Source organism: Pempheris klunzingeri, chromosome 8 (assembly GCF_042242105.1).
Source record: "Pempheris klunzingeri isolate RE-2024b chromosome 8, fPemKlu1.hap1, whole genome shotgun sequence".
In the NCBI taxonomy this organism is placed as follows: Eukaryota; Metazoa; Chordata; class Actinopteri; order Acropomatiformes; family Pempheridae; genus Pempheris; species Pempheris klunzingeri.
The window spans coordinates 385,068-398,225 of record NC_092019.1 but is presented as its reverse complement, the minus strand read 5'-3'; the positions used below and the strand labels follow the sequence as shown (position 1 = coordinate 398,225).

Below are 13,158 nucleotides of genomic sequence, written 5' to 3'. Positions count from 1 at the left end.
TTCCTCCTCCACAGGAAGTCATCATGTGACGTCCCTCCAGAATAAAGCTCCAGAAAACAGAGGCTGCAGAACCTCATAGAGAACCTGTCTGTTTTTAAGGTTCCTTCAGTCTCTCAGTGATCCACTGATAGTCTGAACATCCAGGGGTTCATCCTCTGCAGACAGGAGCTGCTGTCTGAACATCCAGGGGTTCGTCCTCTGCAGACAGGAGCTGCTGTCTGAACATCCAGGGGTTCGTCCTCTGCAGACAGGAGCTGCTGTCTGAACACCCAGGGGTTCGTCCTCTGCAGACAGGAGCTGCTGTCTGAACATCCAGGGGTTCATCCTCTGCAGACAGGAGCTGCTGTCTGAACATCCAGGGGTTCATCCTCTGCAGACAGGAGCTGCTGTTCTGTCTCTTAATTAAATTGAGCATAAAGTCACATATTTCCAGAATTCTCTCTCTGGCTCCTTTTATATTTATTCAATATAAAATTTGATCTTTTTATTCTAATGTCAGTATTTATGCTGTTTATTTGCTGTAATTCTCTGTGTGAACACCAGGGGGCACTGATGGCGTCGCTTTGTGACTGTGAGGACCAATATTTGACCAAGTTCACAGTTTCACAAAATGTTTTTTTCCGTTTATTAATGTTTGATGTATTAGTTCCAGGGTGCATGTGTGGAAGTATATGCAGCCTGTTACGATTGCTCCTGCTGGTTTTCTTACTTTTTCTTACTTTTAACTATCTTTTTAATTATTTGTTTTACTTTTTTTGCTGGTAATATGTTTTTAAGACGTTCCCTCTCTAATACATGCTGGTGGAGAGAGCTCTTGTCATCTTTTTGCTGTGAAAGTACTACTTTAAGCCGTTTTGGCTTCACCGGTGATCAGCTGATCGCTCTGAAACCTGCTGGCATCTTGACCATGAGATCTTCACAAATTCCAGAAGAATTGTGGAGGAAAACACACCGAGGTTGCAGAGGAGAGAGGAACCAGGAGGAGTATGGAGGAAAAGAAATATAAACCCTGTCTCTCCATCGTTACTATGGGCAACGTGACATCGCTGGTAAACAAGATGGAGGAGCTAACAGCGTTAGCCAGGAGTCAGATGGAGCACCGGGAGTGTAGTCTGGTGTGCTTTATGGAGACATGGCTGCATCAGGACATTCCCCACGACAATGTTTCCATTGACGGCTTCCAAACTGTTCGTGCCGACAGGGACTGCACCAGGAGCGGTGAGCGGAGAGGAGGGGGGCCGTTCTGGTGAACAACAGGTGGAGCAGTCCTGCTCATGTTACTATCAAGGAGCTCATCTGCAGCCCGGACATTGAACTGTCTGCTGTTGGTCTTCGTCCACGTCGCCTGCCACGGGAGTTTTCGCATGTTGTCATGGTGACTGTTTACATTCTTCCTTCCCGTGTGACGTCATCCACTCCTCCACAGCCCAGGTACAGACTCTACACCTGAGTGCACTCACTGCTGTCTCTGTCTTCAACCATGTCACCATGGCAAAGGCTCTGCCCAACTTCACCCAGTAGGGGAACTGTTCCACCAGAGAGGAGAGGACTCTGGACTCTGGACTCACCTGATTTACTTTTGTGTTTGAAGTTTATTCTTATTCTTCTGGAGCTGTGTGTAACAAAAAGCACTTCCCCCCTGGGGATTATTAAAGGAACTCTGATTCTGATTTGAATTGTTTTCTTCTCAGAGAACTTGTAAATAAAAACATTACAAAGAAGAAAGTCTCTGAGACGCCTCACTGAGGTTATCCAGCCCCTGAACACGTGGTCACGATGGTCACCTGCCTGTGCAGTGGACTCCAGACAGCAGTAGACAATAGTCACAGGTTCAAAGCCCTCACAAGGCAACGACACAAAATCCAAGTGCTCTGACTGAAGTAAGAGATCGTTCTCCTGCTCACTAATGAAATCATCTTTAGCATAAATGAATGTTTTGTTGAATAAACCTTCTTATGTAGCTACAAATCAAGTTATTCACAAATATAATATTGAATATTTTCTGTATTTCTTAAATATGATATCTGTTGGAAACAAAAAACACGTCCAAGACGTCAGAAATAAATAAGCAAGAGGCGTTAATTTAGTTCCAGTGATGCAGAGATATCATGTCCTCTGTCAAAGCAGCGCCGCAGGACGAGCACTAATCATTTTTCAGTCTTCTACACATGAGCTTCCTGCAGGTGGTTGTCTCGTGGTGATGACGTCAGACCCTCGGGTGTCAGCAGTGACCATTCCTGATAATGAACACGTTGTCGGGCGTCATCGCTTACAGAAAGAACACGGAGGGAAACTTTATGAACACGTGAATCAGACTTTATTATCAGATACGTCCTCCCATATATCAGGTACGTTCAGATACAGAGGAAGAGGAGGGGAATCTACAATCAGGTCTCAACAGGCGTCTATACAAATGAACCAGATCAAATCACATCAAGCAAAAAGACAAGAACAGAAGTGTTTTTACAACTGGACATTTTTCTCTTCTTCACAGATCTGCTGCAGCTCGCGGTCTGATTCCGTCTGATTTAACCCGTAAACAGGAAACTGTGGTGTGTCAGTAACACGGTCACAGGAAATACTGCAAGAAATACAACATCAAAGGCTTTTATTTTTCAGTGTCAGTGATGCAAACTGTAGAACTTTTATTTTGGAAGAAAGCTGAAGTCAGCTGGTCTGTCCAGCCAATCAGATTCATCTCCGGCCCGAGAGGACGGCCAATCGGCCGATGGTTCTTCTGCCTGAAGCTTCAAATCTCAGAGCAGCATAATGAAGGTCTGCAGGAGCCTGAGGAGGATTGCATTTGTGTTATTGCTACCTTGAAGCTTTATTTTGAAAGTCTAGTATTATGTGCCTCATAAATGAGTCTAACGATACGCTGACGTCCTCAAACTGCACAACATGTGATCAGGTTAAAAACCGACTCGCACCTCCTCGCTGACCTCAGGACGGTCGGAGGATTTTCTTCCTGTGAGCAAATTTAAAAACACAAAATGTTCAGAATGTTTTCTTTGCAGCTTTGAAGGTTTGATGTGAAACTCGTCGCCGTGCTCACCGAGTCCTCTCTGTTGCCATAACAACAGGATGCTGAGCACCACAGTGGCCACAAACAGGACGACACACACGGCGCCCACAATGGAGGTTAGAAACACACACTCAGCGGACGGTCCTGCACACACACACACACACTAAACGTGTTTATTCAGAAACTCAACCGCAGCGCGGCTTATAAATCGTTGTTATTTTATTACTTTGTTGAGTATATGTGCACTATGGACTGGTCTATTCATTACAGTGTGTGGACACGGATCATGTTTTCAGCTGTTTAAATATGTTTATGGAGAGTTTGAGAAACTCCGATTCAAATATTCATTATTTCAGCTGTTAATCATCACGGCGTTTCTAACTGGACCACCATGTCCAATCATTTCTTTATTTTCTGATCTTCATCTTTAGCCTGGAGAGCTGGAGCTAACAAAAGTCTAGATTTCCTCTCATCAGTAAAATAATGCAGATTTGAAAGATTTAGAAATGAGACTGACTGAGTGCTTTTAGGGGACGTTAGCAGCAACAAGTGGAAACACCACCAGGCTCCTTCATGCGGCTCAAAAGTGCAGAAAGAAATCTTAAATAAACACTTTGATGACGCAAAACAAACAACTGAACTTTACTGGATGTATGAAACATGTATGAGACAGTCAGAGGTACACTCACCTGTGCTCACAGTCTTCCTGACCTTCAGATCTCCATCAGTCAGCTGGCAGGACACCTGAGCACCTCTCATCCACGTTTCTCCAGGAATATAAACCTGTACGCCGATGACACCCACCTCGCTGTCAGGAAGGATTCTGGGACTGAGCTTCTGAGGATTGCCTGGCCAGTCCACCTCCCAGTCCACGGTGACCCGACCAGGGTCCTCCAGTCCGGACACCAGACAGACCAGTGGGACAGGGAGGGAGGAGTCGAGGAGTCCTTCTGAGGGAACCAGGAGGTCGACCACAGGACTGTGGGACACCGACTCTGATGAGAAGGTTTACAGTCACAGTTTGAATTTTCTTACTCCTACTTCCATTGTTCTCCATCCAGAAGATGTCAGAGGGAGCTCCTGTCTGCAGAGGATGAACCCCTGGGTGTTCAGACAGCAGCTCTTGTCTGCAGAGGATGAACCCCTTGGTATTCAGACAGCAGCTCTTGTCTGCAGAGGACGAACCCCTGGGTGTTCAGACAGCAGCTCCTGTCTGCAGAGGATGAACCCCTTGGTGTTCAGACAGCAGCTCCTGTCTGCAGAGGATGAACCCCTGGATGTTCAGACTATCAGTGGATCACTGAGAGACTGAAGGAACCTTAAAAACAGGCAGGTTCTCTATGAGGTTCTGCAGCCTCTGTTTTCTCTGGTTTCTCCTCTGAGGAGGAGGAGGCAGGAGCTGAGGCTAAGATGGTAATTGCCCAGTCACACCAAATGATGTGCAGATGACATGTATGTTAATGACGTCATGTCATTCAGTCTTCTGACTTTATTGTGAAACAGAAAGTAATAACATCTCTAACTAACTTATTCTAACCCCAACAGTCAACTGTGACATCACCTCCCACGCAGCCAGGCGACGGTCACAGCAGTTGTGTTTTTATTATTGGGGAATGAAAACACGTAGTTTTGATGTTGAAGCATCATTTGGTTATTAAGTGTTTTAATCAGCTCCATGAGTCAGGACTGACTTCACCTGTGTTTCACCTGTCGCACTACCTGTGCCTTTACAATCTGACGCTGATTCATGCTCCTGTTGTTCGAGGATGAACCCTTCAGAGCTGAGTGATAAACCATCGGCCTGTGGTTTCACCTGTGACTGTCAGCGAGGTCCCGTCTCCGGCCAGCAGCATCACACCGTTGATGTAGACACAGTAGTACCTGCCAGCGTCCTGCAGGGCGGCGCTGGAGATCTGCAGCAGACAGCGAGTCCCACCCTGAGCGCCGGACACGAAGCGGCTGCTCACTGTGAGACCGCTCACCTGTCCGACATGCAGCCAAGCCACCTGAGAGCACCGGCCACCCATCGCAGTGATGTCACAGCTGAGGACGACCTCTGACCCCACGGTCACAGATACAGAGGGCGGAGCCTGAAGCAGCAGGGCGCCGGCTGTGGCTGCAAACACACAACTTGAGTGGATAAAGACCAATGATAGGACATTTTAAAGCCTGTCATGGTTTTACTACGGCACCACAGTGATCAACCAACCGGACAAGATGATTTGGAGATTTTGGAGCCACAACTACAAATGTGCGCCCCCCCCCCCCCCCCTTCAGCCTTTTACTGAATGATGCACTCAAAGGAAAACACATTCAGGTGTTTATTTCCTTTGTCTCTCTCTCTTCTCTCTAAATGAGCAGCTCCTCTCAGGGGTTTGGTCATATGTCATTCACAGCACAAAGTGTTTTTTCTGATTTCACAGAAGTTTTAAGGAGTTTCCTCTAAACTCAGACCTGTTAATCCACGAGTGGACGACAGGCTCGACTATGGTATCATATAAACTGTGAATAAGCTTATAGACACCAGACCCGTCTCCTCTGTGTCTCCTGTAGACGACAGTCAGTCGTTCTGATTGTCCTGACGTCTCTTTCAGATCTGGAGTCAGTTTAACAGCTCCTCTCTGAACCTTCACAGTTTGGTTTAATTCATAAAGACACCAGGCTGAACTGACAAATTCAAGATTAGATCTCACCAACAGTTAATCTAAGGGTAGAACTACTCCCTTACATACATTTTGGAAAGTTCTGATTATCACCAGCACACATTTTGCCTTTTTAATTTTTTCTGAAATGTTTGTGTAACTGACTGATCAACCACAGCACCGATATCCTGTCCTTACTGCACCACTAATGTTGTCCTTTGTTTCCCTCGGCTTACAATTTTTCTGGGTTTAGTTTCTGTAACCACTTATTACACCAAATCCTCTATTATTCCAGATATTTTTGTACAATCTGCAAAAAGACATGCATCATATTGTATCACACTTGGTAAGTCGTTTACATAGAAAACAAAGAGCAGAGGACCCAGCACAGATCCCTGTGGAACTCCACAAGTCACTGGTTTTCAGTCTGAAGTGGCAGCGTTTAGTAAAACCTGCTGTGTTTGTTTAAAAACGATCCAGTCTGTAACTCGGCTTCACCACAGGATTTTATTAGGAACTGTATCAAAAGCTTTTTAGAAATCCGTGATTATGAAATCGACCGCATGTCCTCTCTCCTAAAAGTAAAGTTTCAGAAAACTTGTGATACACAGAATAATTTCCTTAATGTGAGAGATCAGCGGGGGGGCTTCTTACCACAGAGTGAGTTCAGGCAGAGGAGAGGCAGCAGCTTCATGCTGACGCTCAGCAGACGACCCGGCGGCGTGAAGGAGGGTAATGCCGACTCATCACATTATAAAGGTCGCATCAGCTTCACAGCCGTCACACACGCAGACACAGGATGTGACATCACTGTCAAACATCTGTGCAATGATTCATTATCGATGAACAATTCGCCTTTTGTCTCTGCTGTACCTTTATTGCTTTTCAATCCCACTTCATACTATTATCTTCACAATGCTAATAACTTTATTTGTGTGGAACATTTCATTTAAAGATTCATCCCAAACTGCAGAACAACATGAGATCAGTTGAAGAGTCCGAGCAGCAGTGATTGGAGCTAAATCTACCGTTCAGCCAATCAGGGGTTAGAGTCAGCTGTCAATCATGATGTTTCACCTCCGTTTTATATCACCAATCAATCAATCAATCAATCGATCAATCAATCAATCAGTGTTTCTCTCTCCAGCTCCAGGGTTAGAAGGGTCATAACTGTTCTCAGACTGTTTCCATAAAGAGCAGCTCAGAACAAACTCTTTCATTCAGAGACCAAAGATTCAGGAATTCAACAGGAAGGATTCAAGAATCCCCACAGAGCAGCTCAGAGATTAGATTAGGACCCAGTGGAGGAAGAACTCCCCTTTAACGGGGGGGACTCCCCTTTAATGGGAGAGTACTAGTAACAGTAATAGTGCCGTCTGTCTGAGTCTCAGCTGCAACAACACTGAAGAGTCAGAGTTCACTTCCTTATGGTCTGTAAACATTAAACCGTGTGGCTGTTTCCATGGAAACAAACACACACTCCTTGTTACCGTAAATGTTTTATTGTTTGTGGTGTTTTTCCAGCAGCGGTAGGTAAAGTGGCAGTAACAGCAAGACACCACCACGCCCTGAACATCACTACAGCCGGCCTACACCTGTGGCACCTGTGTGGACTTTACAGCCACAGTAGATGCTGCACCAAAACTTAACTCCCAGGCACAAGAAATCTATGGTCTTCCGAGACTGCGATGCCAAGAGAGCTAGGTAAATCTCTGTGTTCCTGTACTGTTGATCAGACTGGAAAAGTTTATTTTGGTCATTTCACTAAACAATTAACTGATGATTAATAAAATGATCAATAAATAAACATTATCTCAAAATTTAACCTGCATCTTATAAACTACTGAACTAACATATGAGTGTTTACCATGCGGTGTTCCTCAGGGTGTGATTCTTGGTCCTCTAATATTCCCGGTGAACTTTAATAACATTTATGAAAACACTCCTGATGACTTTAATACGTTTCTCTGATGCAGCCACTGAAGCACCTGAACCAGGTGTTTTATACAGTTACATTTAACTGACATGCTGTCAGCTGTGAGATCAGGATGCAGACAGGCAGCTGATCATGGTTACGGTGATCAATTACTGATAGTGATCGATCAGCTCAGACAGAATCACTCCTGAACATACGCTGTTTAAATCAATCAATTAAACAAATCAAGAGGTCACTTAACTGTTCACTTTGTGTCTTTTCACACAACTAAAAACTACAGTGATTCTCCCTACTTTACTCCCATGATCCTTTGCCAGGCGGTGACCCGTGACGGCCTCAGGCTGCTGCATGAACGACGAAACCATGACGGCAAAAAGACAGAAAGTCATTTTCTCTCATCTCCTCGAAGCTTCCGACAAATCGTGAAAAGACGAGCTGCAGCAGCGACACTCTGCGTCCGTCCGGCGCCCCCGTGTGGTCGACTCGGACAGGACTCGCGGCTGCTGCAGACGAATGCCACGCCTCTGGGAAAGCCGTCAGGCGATTTCGGTTTTCTTTGCGGATTAACTGTGGTTCTGGTTGTCATGGCGACAGGCCGGGCGGGCGGGGTCTGTGTACGCATCATCGGGGCCTTCGTAGCCGTAGTTCTGCTCCCCGTAGTCCAGGTCGCCTTCGGGGGCCTGGTCCAGGTGGGCGTGGTCACCGTCTGCGAGGCGATCGGCTCTCTTCAGGGCGGCTGTTTGGCCGGCAGCACGGAACAGAGACACCACGAGGACACACTGCAGTGCCTGACAGGACAGACGGACAGACGGACAGACGGCGTGAAGACAAACAGCTCAAACATCTGTTGTTGTTTTTTACTGCGCTTCTGTTCGATCGCCTCCCTCACCTGAGCTAGCTAGCTTAACTAGCTTAACTAACTTAACTAGCTTAACTAGCTTATTAGCGATGCCTGATGTTGTGAGTGTGTGTGTGTTCATATGTGTCATACATTCATGTTCATACACAAATAGTTTTTTGCAACATGTCTACAAGCTTATTTCCAGCAGTGAGTGTCCTCCTTCAGGTCCTCATCCTGTGAACAGGAAGTAGACTGACCCTCTGATCAGCCGTGTGACCTGCTCGCGGCGGTCGTTGTTTGACTACGAGCGGACGTGAGCGCTTTAAATCGTAGTGGTCCTGAAACACTGCGGGATGTTTGACAGGAGGAAGCACGTGCTCACAAACATCCCTGTGCCCGGGGGCGGGGCTTAGACCTCCGAGGGTTTCTCACCTGAATCAACACGAGGCCGACTCCCATGCCGACAATGGTCAAAGCGTTTTCCTGCAGCCAATCACTGAGCTTCTCTTTGCAGCCCTGCAGCAACACAATGACACAAACATGACGACTCCACACACACACACACACACTGAGACACACACTTAGAATAACACTCTGAGCCTGTCAGTGGATCAAACAAGCTCTTTTAGTGGACCTACTGTGATCAGGTGCAGTTGTCCCAAAGGATCACGTTGCAGCCATTGCAGCCCGTTTGGTGGCTGCTGGCTGAGGTGATCTACTGGACCAGTTCCAACACTTTTACTACCTACCAGTCACTCAGACACCAGGATGTGGACACAGAGGATCATGGGTAGAAACAGTGGAGTGACCCTTTAAATCAGTTTCTACAGTTGATCCCTGACCTTTGATAGAGATTTACAGCACTGGTGTGTCTCAGTGTGTGTGTGTGTGTGTGTGTGTGTGTGTGTGTGTGTGTGTGTCCTGCCGTACCTGCTCATATGAGCTGTTCCCCCGGCCGTACAGTGGGGGGGTGTAGTGGAGCAGCTCGGAGCACCAGGACGAGTTGACGGCGGGTCGATAGGAGGAGAAACAGGAGCAGGGGAGGACGTCCGGACCGCTCAGGTTCAGCCTCTGGATGTAAGAGTTCTCCAGCCAATCAGCGGAGCCCGCCAAGCCGCAGCACGCCCCCTGAGAGTCAGCCAATCACAGTCGGTCACACGGGGGTCTTTTATTTTGGCGAGAACCGACAGGAAGCGCGGGAAGCTGTCAGACTCACAGATTTCTGGACGCTGTCCATCAGTCTGTCCGCCTGACTGTTCCTCTTTCCTCCGTACTCACGGACCATCTGCTCCACGGTGGCGTCCAGACTCCCTCCAATCTGATCACATGACAGAAACACAGCGCGCCAGGCGGTCACATGACCTGGGCCTTCCTACAGACAGCACGGGCACGATGAAGCTTTCCAAGCTATTAAAGCGAAGCTGCGGGGGGGCTGAGGTTACTTATCCAGTGGGACATAAACTATTGATTAGCTGTGGCGAAGGTGATACGGAACCAATACTGTATCGATATCGTCGTGTTGTGACACGCCTTCTGGGCAGGCTTTCTTATCATGAAAGATTAAAGTTGGGGGTAACACCTGAGGAGGGGTCCTCATTCAGGAATGAATTACTTCCTGAACACGGACCCTCGGTGACCACGGTCACTGCCAAAGAAAAACAGAAAACACGTCTAAAGGTTTTCAGCAGCTCCAACGCTGTTCCCCGGGAACGTCTGAGGGTCTGACTACTACCTGGAACAGGCATTACATCCCATTAGGTTCTTCTGCAATGGAAACTCTGTTCACTACTCCAGGAAATAGGACGGGGCACAGATACGACATATTTCTAGTCCCTCAGCTCATAGATCCCTGAAATGTTTCTATACATATACATATCCCTGAATGTACACTACACTGTACTATACCACACTATACTGTACTATACTACACTGTACTATACTGTACTATACTACACTGTACTATACCACACTATACTGTACTATACTACACCGTACTATACTGTACTATACTACACTATACTGTACTATACTAGACTATACTATACTGTACTATACTACACTGTACTATACCACACTATACTGTACTATACTACACCGTACTATACTGTACTATACTACACTGTACTATACCACACTATACTGTACTATACTACACTGTACTATACTGTACTATACTACACTATACTGTACTATACTACACTGTACTATACTACACTGTACTATACTGTACTATACTACACTGTACTATACTACACCATACTGTACTATACTACACTGTACTATACTACACTATACTATACTGCACTATACTACACTATACTGTACTATACTACACTGTACTGTAAATATAATATGAACAAACATACAGATCAGGTTTATATAAAATAACGTGGGGGAACAGTGGACTGACCTTTTCTTTGCTTATGAGCAGCAGCAGTGTAACGAACAGCTGACCCAGGAGCAGGACGATGAGGAAGACCAGGTACTGAGGAGGAAGAGTTCAGTCAGGGGTCAATGTAACGTCATGTCAGGGTCAAAAAACTCTTCATGTGCTCATCAGTGCAGGCGGCCATGTTTGTTTGGTCTACAGACACTTCTGCATCATTTAGCTTAAAACCAAGTGTTAGATCAGATGTTACACCAGGTGTTACATCAGGTGTTAGATCAGGTGTTATACCAGGTGTTACACCAGGTGTTACATCAGGTGTTAGATCGGGTGTTACATCAGGTGTTACATCAGGTGTTAGATCGGGTGTTACACCGGGTGTTACATCAGGTGTTAGATCGGGTGTTACACCAGGTGTTACATCAGGTGTTATACCAGGTGTTACATCAGGTGTTAGATCAGGTGTTAGATCAGGTGTTACATCAGGTGTTACATCAGGTGTTAGATCGGGTGTTACACCAGGTGTTACATCAGGTGTTAGATCGGGTGTTACATCAGGTGTTAGATCAGGTGTTAGATCGGGTGTTACACCAGGTGTTACATCAGGTGTTACATCAGGTGTTAGATCGGGTGTTACATCAGGTGTTAGATCAGGTGTTAGATCAGGTGTTAGATCGGGTGTTACACCAGGTGTTACATCAGGTGTTAGATCAGGTGTTAGATCGGGTGTTACACCAGGTGTTACATCAGGTGTTAGATCGGGTGTTACATCAGGTGTTAGATCGGGTGTTACATCAGGTGTTAGATCGGGTGTTACATCAGGTGTTAGATCGGGTGTTACATCAGGTGTTACATCAGGTGTTAGATCGGGTGTTACATCAGGTGTTACATCAGGTGTTAGATCAGGTGTTAGATCAGGTGTTACAGGTGTTAGATCAGGTGTTAGATCAGGTGTTACAGGTGTTAGAGCAGGTGTTAGAGCAGGTGTTAGATTAGGTGTTAGACCAGGTGTTACAGGTGTTAACTCACCATCAGCAGCAGGAATCTGTTCTCTCGATCAGCTCCGACACATCCAATGACACCGACCACCATCACCACTCCACCAATCAGCAACAGCCCTGCCCCCACTGTCTGCAACTCCTCTACACACACACACACACACACGCACAGAAACAGTTTCCCTCTGCTTCCAGTCTTTGTGCTAAGCTAGGCTAACCACACCCTGGAGCTCTCTGAATGTTGTCCTGTTACCGGAGGGGAGGACGGCCAGGAGGTTTCCTCTGCTGAACAGGATCCAGACAGCACAGCCGGCGACGTTCAGATCCAGAACCTGAGGACAGAGGAATGAGAACCATTTGGAATGAAGGAACATTTGCTCTGAGCGTCTGATATAGACACAGAAGGGCGGCTTGTTCGCTGGGATCAGATGCCAAAAGGGGGTGACAAAGCGTCAGTATTTGACGTCCTGATATGTAACTTATTTACAGTTAGGGGGCTAACTGTAGCTTAGCTTTGGTTACAGTTAGCTAGTTAGTGCTCTTTGTAACGTTGAATCACTTATTGTTAGCTAAAATCAACCTTGTTTGTCATCAAACATAAATTAGCATCATGGATCACGTTAGCTGGTGAAGGCTAGCCAGCTAACATTTCCACTCAGATAGCATTTAGCTAGAGATAACGTTAGCGAGCAGCCAAACAAACAGTTCCCTCTGTGAACTGAAGGCCCTGCTGATGTCCACCCTAGTCCCCCCCGAGGTCGCTCACGTTCCCCTTTGGCTTCACCAGATAAAACTTAGTGTCGGACTTTGTGTTGTGATGGTGTTACTAAGCTAACGTTAGCTAGCACTGCTCACTGTTAGCGCTGTAAGGGAGCTCAGAAATGTGTCATCGTTTGGATTTTCAGAGAAAAACCTTGATAGAAAGAACTTCCAGCCAGAGGACTGAAAGTTCTGATCACACGTTAGCAGCATGAAGAGATCAATACTGTGAACCTGAAAGCCTCCGAGGTGCTCAGATTTAAGTGTTGTCATTTGTTTCGGCTCATTGTTTGTATTTTCTGTCAGTTTTTCTTCTGTCGCTGCACAGAAACATGTCAGTCAACTGTTGCTCTCCGTCTCTGATCTCATGTCACTGAACTGATGCCGTCCTCACCAGGAAGATGGCGTTCACCAGCTGAGCGCAGAACTTCAGCAGCTGGATCTTCACGTCCAGCTTCATCCCTCGTCAGGTTCGGCAGTTTATGGGCGTCGGTTCTGTTCAGCAGAGCCGCAGCAGGTTCCTCAGTTCTCCAGCAGAACGCTTCAGCTTCTGTCTGCGTCTCAGCAGCAA

The 13,158-nt window shown here is 46.5% G+C and overlaps 2 protein-coding genes across 2 annotated transcripts; both read right to left on the bottom strand.

Moving 5' to 3' along the window:
- Positions 1–2,349: 2,349 nt before the first annotated feature.
- LOC139204772 (uncharacterized) lies at positions 2,350–7,968 on the bottom strand. The gene is made up of 6 exons (XM_070834768.1): positions 7,902–7,968; positions 4,839–5,141; positions 3,715–4,020; positions 3,056–3,169; positions 2,931–2,968; positions 2,350–2,787 (listed from the first exon to the last, which is right to left on the bottom strand). The coding sequence occupies exons 1-6, from the start codon at positions 7,966–7,968 to the stop codon at positions 2,695–2,697; spliced, it is 921 nt and encodes a 306-aa protein (XP_070690869.1). The 3' UTR covers positions 2,350–2,694.
- Positions 7,628–13,055, bottom strand: LOC139204805 (CD82 antigen). The gene is made up of 8 exons (XM_070834808.1): positions 12,982–13,055; positions 12,082–12,160; positions 11,860–11,972; positions 10,855–10,929; positions 9,661–9,762; positions 9,375–9,572; positions 8,877–8,960; positions 7,628–8,391 (listed from the first exon to the last, which is right to left on the bottom strand). The coding sequence occupies exons 1-8, from the start codon at positions 13,045–13,047 to the stop codon at positions 8,167–8,169; spliced, it is 942 nt and encodes a 313-aa protein (XP_070690909.1). The 5' UTR covers positions 13,048–13,055; the 3' UTR covers positions 7,628–8,166.
- Between the last annotated feature and the right edge of the window lie 103 nt (positions 13,056–13,158).

What these genes read in the sequence shown, in the direction of transcription:
- LOC139204805 (XM_070834808.1), bottom strand. Translation starts at nt 13,047, where the DNA reads ATGAAGCTGGACGTGAAGATCCAGCTGCTGAAGTTCTGCGCTCAGCTG. An exon ending in TGCTCATAAGCAAAGAAAAG is followed by an intron (nt 9,763 to 10,854) that starts GTCAGTCCACTG and finishes TCATGTGATCAG; the next exon opens with ATTGGAGGGAGTCTGGACGC. An exon ending in TGGACAGCGTCCAGAAATCT is followed by an intron (nt 9,573 to 9,660) that starts GTGAGTCTGACA and finishes GCTGACTCTCAG; the next exon opens with GGGGCGTGCTGCGGCTTGGC.
- LOC139204772 (XM_070834768.1), bottom strand. Translation starts at nt 7,968, where the DNA reads ATGGTTTCGTCGTTCATGCAGCAGCCTGAGGCCGTCACGGGTCACCGC. An exon ending in GACCTCGCTGACAGTCACAG is followed by an intron (nt 4,021 to 4,838) that starts GTGAAACCACAG and finishes CCTTCTCATCAG; the next exon opens with AGTCGGTGTCCCACAGTCCT. An exon ending in ATGGCAACAGAGAGGACTCG is followed by an intron (nt 2,969 to 3,055) that starts GTGAGCACGGCG and finishes ATTTGCTCACAG; the next exon opens with GAAGAAAATCCTCCGACCGT.